Source organism: Phyllopteryx taeniolatus, chromosome 16 (genome assembly GCF_024500385.1).
Source record: "Phyllopteryx taeniolatus isolate TA_2022b chromosome 16, UOR_Ptae_1.2, whole genome shotgun sequence".
NCBI classification, from domain to species: Eukaryota; Metazoa; Chordata; class Actinopteri; order Syngnathiformes; family Syngnathidae; genus Phyllopteryx; species Phyllopteryx taeniolatus.
Window position 1 is genome coordinate 12,457,293 of NC_084517.1, and position 13,888 is coordinate 12,471,180.

The following is a 13,888-nucleotide window of genomic DNA, read 5'->3' on the forward strand; positions in this document are numbered from 1 at the left end:
CATGTCATGTCTATCGTGTGTGTGTGTGTGTGTGTGTGTGTGTGTCTGTGTGTGCTCACGTGCGTGTGTTTAGGCAAAAGTTATGGCTGCATTGTGAAGAAAAACGTGATGCTACTGGAAGAACTCAAGAGAGGCACCCCTGATTTTGGTGGGTTGAAAAAGGTTTTGCCTTCTTGTTGAATGCTTTTAATGACATATTATTAACAGTGGTAACATAGTGCTTGCGTGCATTTTTGTATTTGTGTAGCATGTGTCTCTTTTTGTGAAACCCTTGCAGTGACGGGCCATGCATTTGGTACCTGGGCCTTCACTGGGGGACTTAATCCACTTTGCAATTAAAAAAACAATACCATACAAAAACGCAATAAACAGTAACATCATGCAGCTGTGCCATGTACGTTATCTGAAACAGTTCAGAATCAATGTTTACACTGCAACACTGCAAATTCCCAGCAAAACACGCTGCTGTGGTCAGTCCAGAATGAGACCAGATTTCCCCGTTCGGCCAAGTTATGCAAACGCTACCAGGCTTTCCAAGCGGCAAGCACACCCGAGTGAGAGGATTTTATTTTATTTATTTGCTTTGTGTTTGAACGTGTTCTCTGTAAATTTGGTTCCTTTGTCGGTAAATATACTGTGGAATATTGCAAAGCATTTCCTCCTCCTGGGTGTCATCCGTACTAAAAAATATCAATGACGTCATCAGCAACTAGTCGACGTCAGCTCGTATTTCATCGTATTAGTGTCGACTTGAAAAACTCTGAAGTCGTGCAACCCCTAGTATTAATTTGTGCAGATAACTACAGATGTGTTTTGTTTTGCTCTGACCAACCAATCATGGGACGGAAAAATCCTGAGGTCATCGGGGGCAGGATGCTGACCTTTTGAGGATGAATGTGAAATCTCACTAGTTGAGTAAACAGTTCCATTGCTAATACTTTAAGTTCAATAATAGTATTTTGAAGGACCTGGGCAGATTAGCTTGACATGGCAGTACATAGAGGCTGAAATGTGATTGTCCAAAATGTACTGGAATGAGTTTAGCCAAGAGAAATGCTACGAAATGAATAGAATAGACTGTTGAGTGTAAATTAATAAAATTTTATGGAACAAATATTAGAATTATTGTTGTACATGTAGGTCAGTGCTTCTGATAGTGTTTAGGCCAGCAAAGAATGCCTTGCAGGTCCTGACCTCCCACTGAACCTTTGATGTGCCTGTGTTTCCGTAACAGTATATGTATTTGACAACAACCATATTAAAAATGGATTTATTGTGTGCGCTTGTGTGTACAGGCTGGCGGTTCGGGGCGGTGTGTGGGATGTCTGGAGCGTTTCCCATTGAACATGTTCGACCTGTGGCTGCTCCAGACTTCCTGTTTCTCCCAACAGTGAGGGCGGAGCCTCGCGACAGACAAGGACGCGTCGCTGCCTCGGCTGCTGTTGCCGTTGCGATGGGCTCAGCGGTCGCGGCCCAAGAGCTTGACCGCTCAACGGAAGTATGAATGTGTTTAATCCTAGTACACCACAATCAAAACTGACCATTTTTATCGATGTAATGGCAGAACCTTTAATATTTGGTTTATGGAGTACCAGAGTGTAAGAATAACACACTGCTTTTAATGGTGTCAGGTAGTGAAGGACACGTATGTGGAGAGCCCAGATGAGGAATTGGATGATATGTCGCAATATGGCAGCCAGTACCACATGATTGAGTTTGCCAAGAGGTACTTCAGAGCGGCACAGAGAAACAGGAAGTAAGACGCCTTAGGATCAAACGCAGACACACATTTGGTTTCACACAAGGCCACTACTACCTGTATTGTATCCACAGCGATCCAAAAGCCAAAAGGGGGAGAGAGGGCAGGGATCCAGTCGATATGATCAAATTCTCCAAGGTACATTTATCTTTATAGTCTTCTGGCTTCATGTTTAAACTGCAATTTGATTGAATGCAGCTCGGCAGTTTTGTGATTACCTCTTTCCTATCTGTTTGTTTATCTTTCCAGTCTCCACTCCACGGGTCTCTGATTGACTTCTCAGACAGTGGAATGAACAAAGTGGCTTCTGACATCTCCTCAGGTGAGAGAAGACTTACATCAGCAAGTTTATGCTATCGTCTTTGAATATAATAATTGTTTACAATGTTTACTGACAGCCATAATGAAGTTCATGGGAGACCTACCACTGAAAGGTCAGACTGAACAGGACCTTGTCAACATAATACTGAAGGTACAGTATTCAATGCAAACAATACCTTATTTTCTATAATATTGTCTAGTATCATTTTTCATCCTCGTGTGGTCATTTTAGTTAAGTGCTGATCATGGCCTGATTAAAGATGAAGCCTATTGCCAGGTGATGAAGCAAGTCACTGCCAACAACAGCTCCAAACCGTAAGATTCATGACAAACACACAACGAACTCTGGGGTTCATGTTTACAGAATGGTGATTATGCCTGCTTGTGTTTCATTGTGTAGAGATAGTTGCCAGAGGGGATGGAGGCTGTTGTACATCCTGACTGCTTTCCATCGCTGTTCACATGTTATGAAGCCATTCCTCTTCAGCTTTCTACACGACGCCTGTGTCAGCATTGGTCTGCAGTACCAAGGTAAAATACTCTATCCATCCATCCATCCATCCATCCAGTGATTTTGAGTGTTATTTGTTGGCAGGTATTGCTAAGGCATGTGAACAGAATCTGAGGAAAACATTTCAGTATGGAGGGCGTGTACAGTACCCCAACAGCATGGAACTGAAAGCAATGATTGTTAGTGTCAAGAGCCTCTATTCTTCCCTAGTATGTTTAGTGTGTTTGTTTAACACAGCTTTCTGATCGGTTGTGTATGCGCAGGCAGGGCGGAGCTCCAAAAGACAACTGTTCCTGCTGCCAGGTGGGATGGAAAGGCACTTGAAAATCAAAACATGCTCTGTAAGTCTATGCTCAATAACAAGTGGATTCAGTGGCAAATTAGGTTTCACACAAATGTTTTTTGTGTCTCTATAATATTTTGAACATGATCATTTGTGTCAGGTCGCTTTGGATGCCATTGAGGAGCTTTGTTGTGAAATGGACCTACACAGAGTGGAAGCTTTGGATGAATATGCTATCTTTTTGGTCACACACAAAGGTAATTAGGATTGTTCTTGTTACTGTACCACTCCCTGTGATAATGACTAGTCACAGCATTATCACAGCAGTTTTGGGCTGAGACAATTTGCTGTGGAGTTTATATGTTCTCCCCTTGCTTGGGTGGGGGTACTGTATAGTTTAGTATCTTCAAAAAAAAAAAAATATAAATTCTGATGTTTATTATTATACTGTATATTATTACTTATCTCAATCCTGCTTAATATTTTTTAGGGCAGGGAATGAACTGTATTGTTGCAAGTTGCTGTCTGACATAGAGTAAATGAATGCTAAAGTGTGTTTTTTGGACTATAGGTCAAAATGTTCGTCCTCTGATCAAGAGGGAATACATCTTGGATGTTGCTACAGAAGCAGAACCAATAGATGCCAACTACAGTCTTTGGTTTCGAAGAGTCATCTGGAGTCTTGCTTTGAAACTTGATAATGAACTCTATGTTACCATGCATTATAACCAGGTAAATAATTAGCTTGTGTTAGCTTGTTGTGTGGGTTTTTGTTCCATCAGATTGGAATTAATAAAATGTCCAATATATGCCTTGTGTTAGTTCAGTTGGAATGCTATAACTATGAAATATGTTAATATTACATTTACTGAACTGGTATAATGAAGTGTAATAAATAATAAAATGTCCATCTGTGTCTGTGCCAGATATTGCCAGATTACTTGAAGGCCTTTCTGAGTGTGGTCCCTCTCAGTAAGGCCACTGAACAACATCTGCAACAGCTTGCCAGACTGGCTGCTCTACAGCACCGTGCCAAAGACGCTGTCTATCTGCCCACCTTGTAAATACACACTGACAGCTACACTATCTTGGTCAATATATTCCTTAGTTAATTTGGGTACATTTTCAAGTCTATACTGTATTTATGAGCAAAATCCTGCATAGACCCTCATTGAAAAAGAAAATAGTTTACAAAATTAAAATGAATTAAAATAAAATTTGCAGTTGTGCACAACTTTACCACATCACGCCAAAAACGGTTTCAATATTTTGATCGGCTCACGTAGCTGAAAATGTAAGCATAATATTGGAAACACCTTTCAGTATGCCGTAGTGCAGTACGACACCACTGCGAACTATCCATCTATCCATCAATCCATCCATCCATCCATTTTCAACCACTTATCCGAGGTCGGGTCGCGGGGGCAGTAGCTTTAGCAGGGACGCCCAGACTTCCCTCTCCCCAGCCACTTCATCCAGCTCTTCCAGGGGGATCCCAAGGCGTTCCCAGGCCAGCCGAAGGATGTAGTCTTTCCAGCGTGTCCTGGGTCTCCTCCCGGTGGGACGTGCCCGGAACACCTCATCAGGGAGGCGTCCAGGAGGCATCCGAATCAGATGCCCCAGCCACCTGATCTGGCTCCTCTCGATGTGGAGTAGCAGCGGCTCTACTCTGAGATCCTGCCGGATGACCGAGCTTCTCACACTATCTCTATGGGAGAGCCCGGACACCCTGCGGAGGAAACTCATTTCGGCCGTTTGTATCCGGGATCTTGTTCTTTCGGTCACGACCCACAGCTCATGACCATAGGTGAGGGTAGGAACGTAGATCGAGAGCTTCGCCTTTCTGCTTAGCTCCTTCTTTAGCACAACGGATCGATACAAAGTCCGCATCACTGCAGAGGCTGCACCGATCCGCTTGTCGATCTCCCGTTACATTCTTCCCTCACTCGTGAACAAGACCCCAAGATACTTGAACTCCTCCACTTGGGGCAGGATCTCATCCCTGACCTGGAGAGGGCACGTCACCCTTTTCCAACTGAGGACCATGGTCTCAGATTTGGAGGTGCTGATTCTCATCCCAGCCGTTTCACACTCAGCTGCGAACTGCTCCAGTGAGAGTTGGAGGTCACGGCTTGATGAAGCCAACAGAACCACATCATCTGCAAAAAGCAGAGATGCAATACTGAGGCCACCAAACCGGACATCCTCTACGCCTCTGCTGCGCCTAGAAATTCTGTCCATAAAAGTTGACAAAGGGCAGCCTTGGCGGAGTCCAACCCTCACCGGAAACGAGTCCGACTTACTGCCGGATATGCAGACCGAACTCTGACTCCGGTCGTACAGGGACCGAACAGCCCGTATCAGGGGGTTTGGTACCCCATACTCCCGAAGCACCCCCCACAGGACCCCCCGAGGGACACGATCAAACGCCTTTTCCAAGTCCACAAAGCACATGTAGACTGGTTGGGCGAACTCCCATCCACCCTCGAGGACTCTGCCAAGAGTGTAGACCTGGTCCACTGTTCCACGGCAAGGACGAAAACCACACTGCTCCTCCTGAATCTGAGATTCAACTTCCTGACGGACCCTCTAGCACCCCTGAATAGACCTTACTAGGGAGGCTGAGGAGTGCGATCCCCCTGTAGTTGGAACACACCCTCTGGTGCTCCTTCTTAAAAAGGGGGACCACCAACCCAGTCTGCCAATCCAGAGGCACTGTCCCCGATGTTCACGTAATGTTGCAGAGGCGTGTTAACCAGGACAACCCTAAAACATCCATAGCCTCGAGGAACTCCGGCCAAATCTCATTCACCCCCGGGGCCTTGCCACCGAGGAGCTTTTTAACCACCTCGGTGACCACAACCCCAGAGATAGGAGAGCCCGCCTCAGAGAACCTAGACTCTGCTCCCTCATGGGAAGGCGTGACGGTGGAATTGAGGAGGTCTTCGAAGTATTCTCCCCACCGGCTCACAACGTCCCCAGTCGAGGTCAGCAGCACCACATCCCTGCTATACACAGTGTTGATGGTGCACTGCTTCCCACTCCTGAGACGCCGGATGGTGGACCATAATTTCCTCAAAGCCGTTCGGAAGTCTTTATCCATGGCCTCACCGAACTCCTCCCATGCCCGAGTTTTTGCTTCAGCAACCACGAAAGCTGCATTCCGCTTGGCCAGCCGGTACCCATCAGCTGTCTCAGGAGTCCCACAGGCCAAAAAGGCCCGATAGGACTCCTTCTTCAGCTTGACGGCATCCCTCACCGTTTGGTGTCCACCAACGGGTTCGGGGATTGCCACCACGACAGGCACCGACCACCTTACGGCCACAGTTCCGGTCGGCCGCCACAGCAATGGAGGCGCGGAACATGGTCCACTCGGACTCGATGTCCCCCGCCTACCCCAGAACATAAGCAAAGTTCTGTCGGAGGTGGGATTTGAAACTCCTTCTGACAGGGGATTCCACCAGACATTCCCAGCAGACTCTCACAATACGTTTGGGCCTGCCACATCGGACCGGCATCTTCCCCCACCATCGGAGCCAACTCACCATCAGGTGGTGATCATTTGACAGCTCCGCCCCTCTCTTCACCCAAGTGTCCAAGACATGTGGCCGCAAGTCCGATGACACGACCACAAAGTCGATCATCGAACTGCGACCTAGGGTGTCCTGGTGCCCAGTGTACGTGTGGACACCCTTATGCTTGAACATGGTTTTCATTATGGACAATCCGTGATGAGCACAGAAGTCCAAAAGCAGTACACCGCTCGGGTTCTGATCGGGAGGCCGCTCCTCCCAATCACGCCCTTCCAGGTCTCGCTGTCATTGCCCACGTGAGCATTGAAGTCCCACAGCAGAACGATGGAGTACCCAGCGGGAGCGCTCTCCAGAACCCCCTCCAAGGACTCCAAAAAGGGTGGGTACTCTGAACTGCTGTTTGGTGCATAGGCACAAACAACAGTCAGGACCCGTCACCCCACCCGAAGGCGGGGGGAGGCTAACCTCTCCTCCACTGGGGTGAACCCCAACGTACAGGCGCCGAGCCGGGGAGCAATAAGTATACCCACACCTGCTCGGCGCCTCTCACCTTGGGCAACTCCAGAGTGGAAGAGAGTCCAACCCCTCTCGAGAGGACTGGTACCACAGCCCAAGCTGTGTGTGTAGGCGAGTCTGACTAGTCAGAACTAGTCTGAACTTCTCGACCTCACACACCAGCTCGGGCTCCTTCCCTGCCAGAGAGGTGACATTCCACGTCCCTAGAGCCAGCTTCTGTAGCCGGGGTTCGGATCCCCAAGATCCCCGCCTTCAGCCACCGCCCAGCTCGCACTGCACCCGACCCCTATGGCCCCTCCCACAGGTGGTGAGCCTATGGGAAGGGGGACCCACGTTACCCTTTCAGGCTGTGCCCGGCCGGGCCCCATGGGTGCAGGCCTGGCCAACAGGCGCTCGCCTTCGAGCCCCACCTCCAGGCCTCCATTTTTTGTCGTTATCATAAGGGGTCTCTGAGCCGTGCTTTGTCTGGTCCCTCACCTAGGACCTGTTTGTCATGGGTGACCCTGCCAGGGGTATAAAGCCCCAGACAACTTAGCTCCTAGGATCATTGGGACACACAAACCCCTCCACCACAATAAGGTGACGGCTCAAGGAGGGGACTGCGAACTACTACCACAATAATTAATATTTTCAAATAGCTATTTAACATAAAAATAATCAAATAAAGTTATCTTAACATATTTTAATCATGTGCAATCGATGTATGTTTGAATTAAGTAAATTCAACGGACTTTTTTTCAGTGGAGCATGGACATTCCAAGTGTTGTGGCTGTTAAGTGTTATCTGATGACAATACATGGTCAATCCTCCCCCATTGGAAGTTTAATAAGTTAAAAGAAAAAAATCATAGCTTCCATGTGTGTTTGTGTGTGTGTTCAGACGTGAGTTGCAGGAGTGTGTCCCCCCACAGTTCTACAGCAAACAGAATCCACAGCAGTGGCTCAATATGGCAACTCAACATATGCAACAAGTCCAGCCTCTAAACCCACATCAGGCCCGTGCACAATTCCTTGGTAAGACATCATGTCACAATAGCTTTGTAGTAGACAAGTAGTGAGAATTTATGTGCATTCCCTCAGGTCTGGTGAGTCCTTTTCCCATGTTCGGCTCATCCTTCTTCTACATCCAGAGTTCCAGCTCGGCCTCTATCAAGGCTCCATGCATCCTGGCGGTGAATCTTAATGGACTCCACTTTCTTGACAAAGACACTCACGTACGCACACAAGCACACACACACACACACACACACATACACACACATACACCACAAAACCACAGCATCAGCAACATCAACATCAGAACAATGTTTCCTTCAACTTCCCTTTGTGAAGTATAGCTGAACCTCCAAATTCAAAATCCCCATAAGTAGCAACATTTGGAGGTCAGTGAGAAAAACACGTTTAGTGAAATTAAGTTTTGTGGGGAAAATATGCCTCAAAAGTCAAACAAAACTTCGAGTTCAAACATTCATCATTTGTTGTCACATGTGATGGCAGCAAATCTGGTAAGACATCCAGTGAGCAGCAAAGAACATGTGTCCAACTCAAGCCCTGCGGGCCAGATCTGGCCCTCCATGTCATTTTATGTGGCTTGTGAAAGCTTGCTACAATTTTCCTACGAGTCATAAAATGATAATAACAAAATGCAGAGACAATGATTTAATATGTTGGCGTGATTGTTAGCGTTCCGAACATATTAGGTAAGGGACAAGACGGGTAACTGCCTTGTGCTCTAGCCACATGACTAGTCCATAAACAAACAGTGCACCACAGCTTGTGGCTGGAGGACAGTCTGACTGCTAAGTACAATATGAAGAATATCATTAATAACAATAACACACTTACACAAATAAGCAGATGTTAACATAAATCCTGATTATATACTACAGAAAAAAAACAAGATGTAAATGAATTGCCCAAACCTGGCTCAATAAAACTGTCTGAATATAAATTGCCCAGACTCAGCTGGGATAGGCTCCAGCAGGCCTGCAACCCTAGTGTGGATAAGTGGTATGGAAAATGGATGGATGGATGGATGGATGGATGGATGGATGGATAAATCGAAATATGTCCTTTGCAGCTTCCTCTATAACTCTAATAAACTCTTCTCACTTCACTGTCACTCATCATCTGTGCCTTTTAATATGAATGACATCCCAGACTGATGCCTTTGGGGATGTCATGAGGCTTTAGTGACAGTTAAATACCAACATTTGCTAGGAAGGAGATATGGAGTGTTGAATACAGACCATTTGAGAGTGAGCAACATGACTAATGTGGAGAATTACTGGTGTTGCTACATTGATAACTTCCTGTGCAATATAATTATATATACCCTAATATAAAGACAGTGATGCTAACAGAACTCATCTCGTATCATGTCACCCGTGGGAGAGAGAAGAAGAAATTGCTGTTCTAGACCACCTACAAGGAACGAGATTACACGACATTAACCTATCTCAGCTGTGTACGGAGCTCATTCCTCTTCGAGAGAAGCTAAAGGCTTCTGAAGAAAAGGAGCATCTTAGTGAAAACAATTTACATGCAAGTTGGAAGATAATCCATGACCTCAGACATCAGCTTCATGAAAGTCGGACAAAGGAAAGGATGAGCATTGAGACTGCAGAGAAGACCATTGCGGACCTCCAGGCTTAGAAGACCCAGCTCCAGTTTCAGACGCACAAAATGAAAGGACAGCTGCTGACTCATGCTGCCAACCTTCTTTCCGCAGAGCAGCACGAGGAAATGGATACATTGGAGATGGAAGAGAAGCTCCAAGCTGTAAATTTCCTTATCAAGCTGAGGGAGCTACAGAGCACCAGGAGGTCTGTTGGTCCTGTGACCACAGAGAGTGAACGAGCCTCTGACCAAATCCTGGTATCATCAAGTGAAGACACACGCAGTGGTCCTGATAGACCCACCTCAGAGCACACAAAGGACCCTTCAATTGAAGCCACCAAGAGGAACCACAGGAGGGGGGACTGGTTTTTGCAGTGTTTTCCTTTTTTTCCCAACGAGTTCAGAGGGACCATTCATCAAGTCAACAAAACTGAAACAAACTCAAATAACAAACAAAAATTGTTACTTGCTGAAATAAATCAACATTTGTTGGAGGAAAATTCTCAGAGACAGACTATGAACCCTTTAAAATGACACTGTACCAAGATCATGAGACCTACAGTAGATAAAAGGTTATGCAAAACAGGGAAACAATGGGTAGTCAATAAAAAAAATAAAAAAGGGCAAAAATATTGCACTTTTATAGCACCTTTTAGCTCACTCACTAAGCTAACCTCATTCTTCCTTTCCCATTGACATTCACAAACAGGAAGGAAATTAGTATTCAGTACTGTATTTTACTTGAGGATACAACAACACTGCCGTCCAAAAGGGAGCAAGGTGATGTAACTAACCCGCTGCTGTCAACAAGACTAAAGTCCTACAAGGCACAATTCTTTCTCAATACAGGCATATCCAATGTTTCACATGTTTTGTTGATCAAAATGTTGATAGTCACCAGGATCCTTGGGTGCAAAAATTGCATTTCAATACATTTATACATGTAGAAAACCTAAAATGAAAAGTAATTTACATAAATATCTCTTACGCATGTTTGTGACTCGTAATAGGTGTCACATGTTTACACTTGTGCCTTCATATGGCACTCACTTGATTACTCGGAAATCAATACCACGTTTAGCTATCAGTATGATATATTGCCATTCTACACTACAAAGTCTAACCACAATAATAAACATATTGTTCAATAAATACCTCTCTGACAGTGTCAGACTGAGTAATAATATCTTTGTAAAGGCAGAATAGATTTTTTTTGTAGACTCTCATCATTGTGCAAGTGGTCAGAAATGTGTGTTTGGTTGGTGTATACAGTATAATACTTCGACTCCGATAGCCATCTCCCTGTGTATTTAACCATGCATACCCCAAAAAGCTGAACACATACTTTTTAAGTAGTGTACGGGTACCCTCTTAATTTTTAGTCCCAAAATGCTTAATGTCCTTTTGGTTCATGTATTTTCTACCTTTCCTGTTATTAGGGATAATTTATAGCAATAGTTTATTGATAGTCCGGTTATAATAAACATCCAGTTTTTTTTTTTTTTTTTTACAATTGTCAGTCTGCTGTACATTTACAGTAGATGAATTCATGCATGTTATGCTTGTATTATGCTTGGTTAGGAGGCCATGGTGCGTTTCCCTTTAAAGGAGGTCCAGTCAACCCGCACCCAGAGACCAACATCAGGCTCAAGTTACCCATACGTTGAGATAATGATTGGAGATGTGCTCAACCAACACATCACTCAGCTTCAGCTAGAGCAGGTGTGTGTTTTCAGTCTATGATTGTCTGGTTGTCATTGTTTAGAATTGGTTGTATTGCTAGTTTCACTTACGTTCTCTAAGTGATCTACATATAATGTATGTGTGGTATGTGTTTTCCAGAGTCTGGAGCTGTGTAGAGTGGTTGCCATGCACATGGAGAACATGCTGTCTGTCAGAGAAAAGAGACTCACGTTGCCTCCAAGTGAAATAACACTATTATAACATACAAACATTATAAAGGGCCACACATGTAAGGTGTAATTTTGTGAGAGGAGCTGATTCTATCATTTCTTCTTGTGTGGACCAGCTAAAATATCCATCCAATAAAGGTGGGATGTCATGGGTAACTTATGCCATGCAAAGATAGAAAGACAAGATCAAACATGGGAAACCCATACACACGTATACACCATCCATTATTATTATTTTCATGCCCCTTCAATACATGGCATTTACCTCTGTTTTCTTAATGGACTATTTTTTTTTCTACTTCAATGGTAAAATGATACCATTCCAATTCAACTTTGATTAGCTTTACAAACATTTGCAATGGTGAAGAGCTAATAAATATATGGAAACAATCACTTCAGCACGGACTAACCCTTATAATTGCTATTGTTTGGACCATTGCATCTAAAAAAATACAATTTGTCAGGTTCAATTTTATTTAATCCAGTTAATACTGTAATTGCATTATTTTTTATTGACGAAACATTTGAGCGCTTCACACTTGAATCCATCCATTTTCCGTACCGCTTTATCCTCACAAGGGTCGCGGGTGTGCTGGAGCCTATCCCAGCCATCTTCGGGCGAGAGGTGGGGTACACCCTCAACTGGTTGCCAGCCAATCGCAGGGCACATATAAACAAACAACCATTCACGTACACATTCACACCTAAGGGCAATTTAGGATCTTCAATCAACCTACCATGCATGTTTTTGGCATGTGGGAGGAAACCCACCCAGGCACGGGGAGAACATGCAAACTCCACACAGGCGGGGCCGGAATTTGAACCCCGGTCCTCAGAACTGTGAGGTGGATGTGCTAATCAGTCATCCACCGTGCAACTCACACTTGAATATATATTGAGCGGTGGTCAAACCATCCCCGAGCCAATATATATATATATATATATATATATATAATGAAAAAACAGCCCCTGCACACCACACTATTACACATCAATGAGTCAAATGTCTGCAGTAAACATTGTGAATCAAAAGTGGAAGTGAGACAGTGTCAGGAAGGTTCTTATCATAGATTGAACTCCTTTTGGTGCGTCCCTGTTGACACATAGTTGATTTTTTGGAAACTGGGATGAGTAGGACTTGCTTTCAGAAGAACTGAATGGTTTGACTGGCCTTGATTACTGAGCGACTGAATTTAACTTGCTATAATGTGCTCTTACAGTGAGTAAAGAGCTCTGCTGTGGTAGCTGCCAACTCCTGTTTTCCGTTTGTCCTTGCAGAAATGAACGTGACGTGCATTCCAAGTGTACTTAAAAATAATTTTTGCTTTTATAGTTGGAAAAAAATAGGAAGGATGCTGCTGACACTAAATAAATAATTTTTACTCCCTGCCATTAATTCAAAGGGAGAGACCATTTCAACATGCATATTTTGACAATATTTTAGCACTGACTTCAATATTTTCTGTAAAATGCAATTGTAAATAGTTATTGTACAAAATAAATGCATGTGAATTCATTAAAGTTTGTAGCATGACTGAATAAAATGTGCAAACATGTTTATTTTATTGCCTGTCTAATGCCCATTGATGGACACCTCTGCAAATGTTTAATTTTTTTTTTTTTTACCCATTAAGGTTCTTGTAGTTATGCAAGTAAGCAAGCAAGCAAACCAAGCAACCAACCAAATAATAGGCATTCATAGCAAATGTAATAGAGAGAAATAGATGAACAACTTGTACTAGCATCCTATTTATAATGCTGTGAAAAAGTGTTTGGCCACTTCCTGATTTATATTTATTTTTTGCATTCATCACACTTAAATGTAGAGCATCAAATCAATTTTAATGTCATGAACACAGCCAACGCAAATACAAAATGCAGTGAAGTATTTGTAGACAATAAATATATTTCACTTTGACAGGTAATGTCTTGTTTAAGTTATTTCCTGATTCAAGAAATGTGGTGGTATTCAGGCCTGACATCAGCCTGCGAAATGCAACTGCGCTGTTCAAAAACTGATTAATCATTAAACTCATGATTTAACAAAAGAGGGCATTTACTTTTTCACATGAGGCTAGAGAGGTTTGAATTCTCTCCGTTAATAAATAACATTTTCGTTATAAATTGCATTTTGTCTTGACTTGGGTAAATATATTAAAATCGGTGTGAGTATCTGAAACATAAGTGTGATGAATATGCAAAAAAAAACAAAAACGAAATGAAGAAGGTGGGGAAATTCTTCTCACTGAACGTTCTGATGTTGAGCTTGATTTAGTTATGATGACATGCCGTTTGCCCGCCATCTGATGGATGTCGACGAGCGGTAAATCCTGCGCGGTGCGTCCTGTGCCACAAACCCAACACCCCACGCTGTGCTATTGGCCGTGTGGGCGGCTCTGAGTAATTGCCCGCAGATTTCTTGGCTCCCATTGGT

At 44.0% G+C, this 13,888-nt stretch overlaps 1 protein-coding gene and 1 long non-coding RNA gene across 3 annotated transcripts in view; one reads left to right on the plus strand and one right to left on the minus strand.

Moving 5' to 3' along the window:
* myo15aa (myosin XVAa) overlaps positions 1–13,010 on the plus strand; it is a 52,478-nt gene extending 39,468 nt beyond the window's left edge. For both annotated transcript variants that reach the window (XM_061749731.1, XM_061749730.1), the window contains 17 exons: positions 74–148; positions 1,296–1,498; positions 1,632–1,756; positions 1,834–1,897; positions 2,009–2,081; positions 2,158–2,231; positions 2,313–2,395; positions 2,481–2,611; positions 2,676–2,770; positions 2,855–2,932; positions 3,035–3,131; positions 3,446–3,606; positions 3,801–3,934; positions 7,803–7,936; positions 8,003–8,136; positions 11,123–11,263; positions 11,384–13,010. In XM_061749731.1, the coding sequence (XP_061605715.1) occupies positions 74–148; positions 1,296–1,498; positions 1,632–1,756; positions 1,834–1,897; positions 2,009–2,081; positions 2,158–2,231; positions 2,313–2,395; positions 2,481–2,611; positions 2,676–2,770; positions 2,855–2,932; positions 3,035–3,131; positions 3,446–3,606; positions 3,801–3,934; positions 7,803–7,936; positions 8,003–8,136; positions 11,123–11,263; positions 11,384–11,485 (1,904 nt within the window). In that variant the 3' untranslated portion in view covers positions 11,486–13,010. The remainder of the gene's footprint in view (positions 1–73; positions 149–1,295; positions 1,499–1,631; positions 1,757–1,833; positions 1,898–2,008; positions 2,082–2,157; positions 2,232–2,312; positions 2,396–2,480; positions 2,612–2,675; positions 2,771–2,854; positions 2,933–3,034; positions 3,132–3,445; positions 3,607–3,800; positions 3,935–7,802; positions 7,937–8,002; positions 8,137–11,122; positions 11,264–11,383) is intronic.
* LOC133466233 (uncharacterized) lies at positions 7,723–13,839 on the minus strand. The gene is made up of 2 exons (XR_009784897.1): positions 13,701–13,839; positions 7,723–8,118 (listed from the first exon to the last, which is right to left on the minus strand). It is a non-coding gene; the product is annotated as an uncharacterized LOC133466233 (long non-coding RNA).
* Positions 13,840–13,888: the final 49 nt, after the last annotated feature.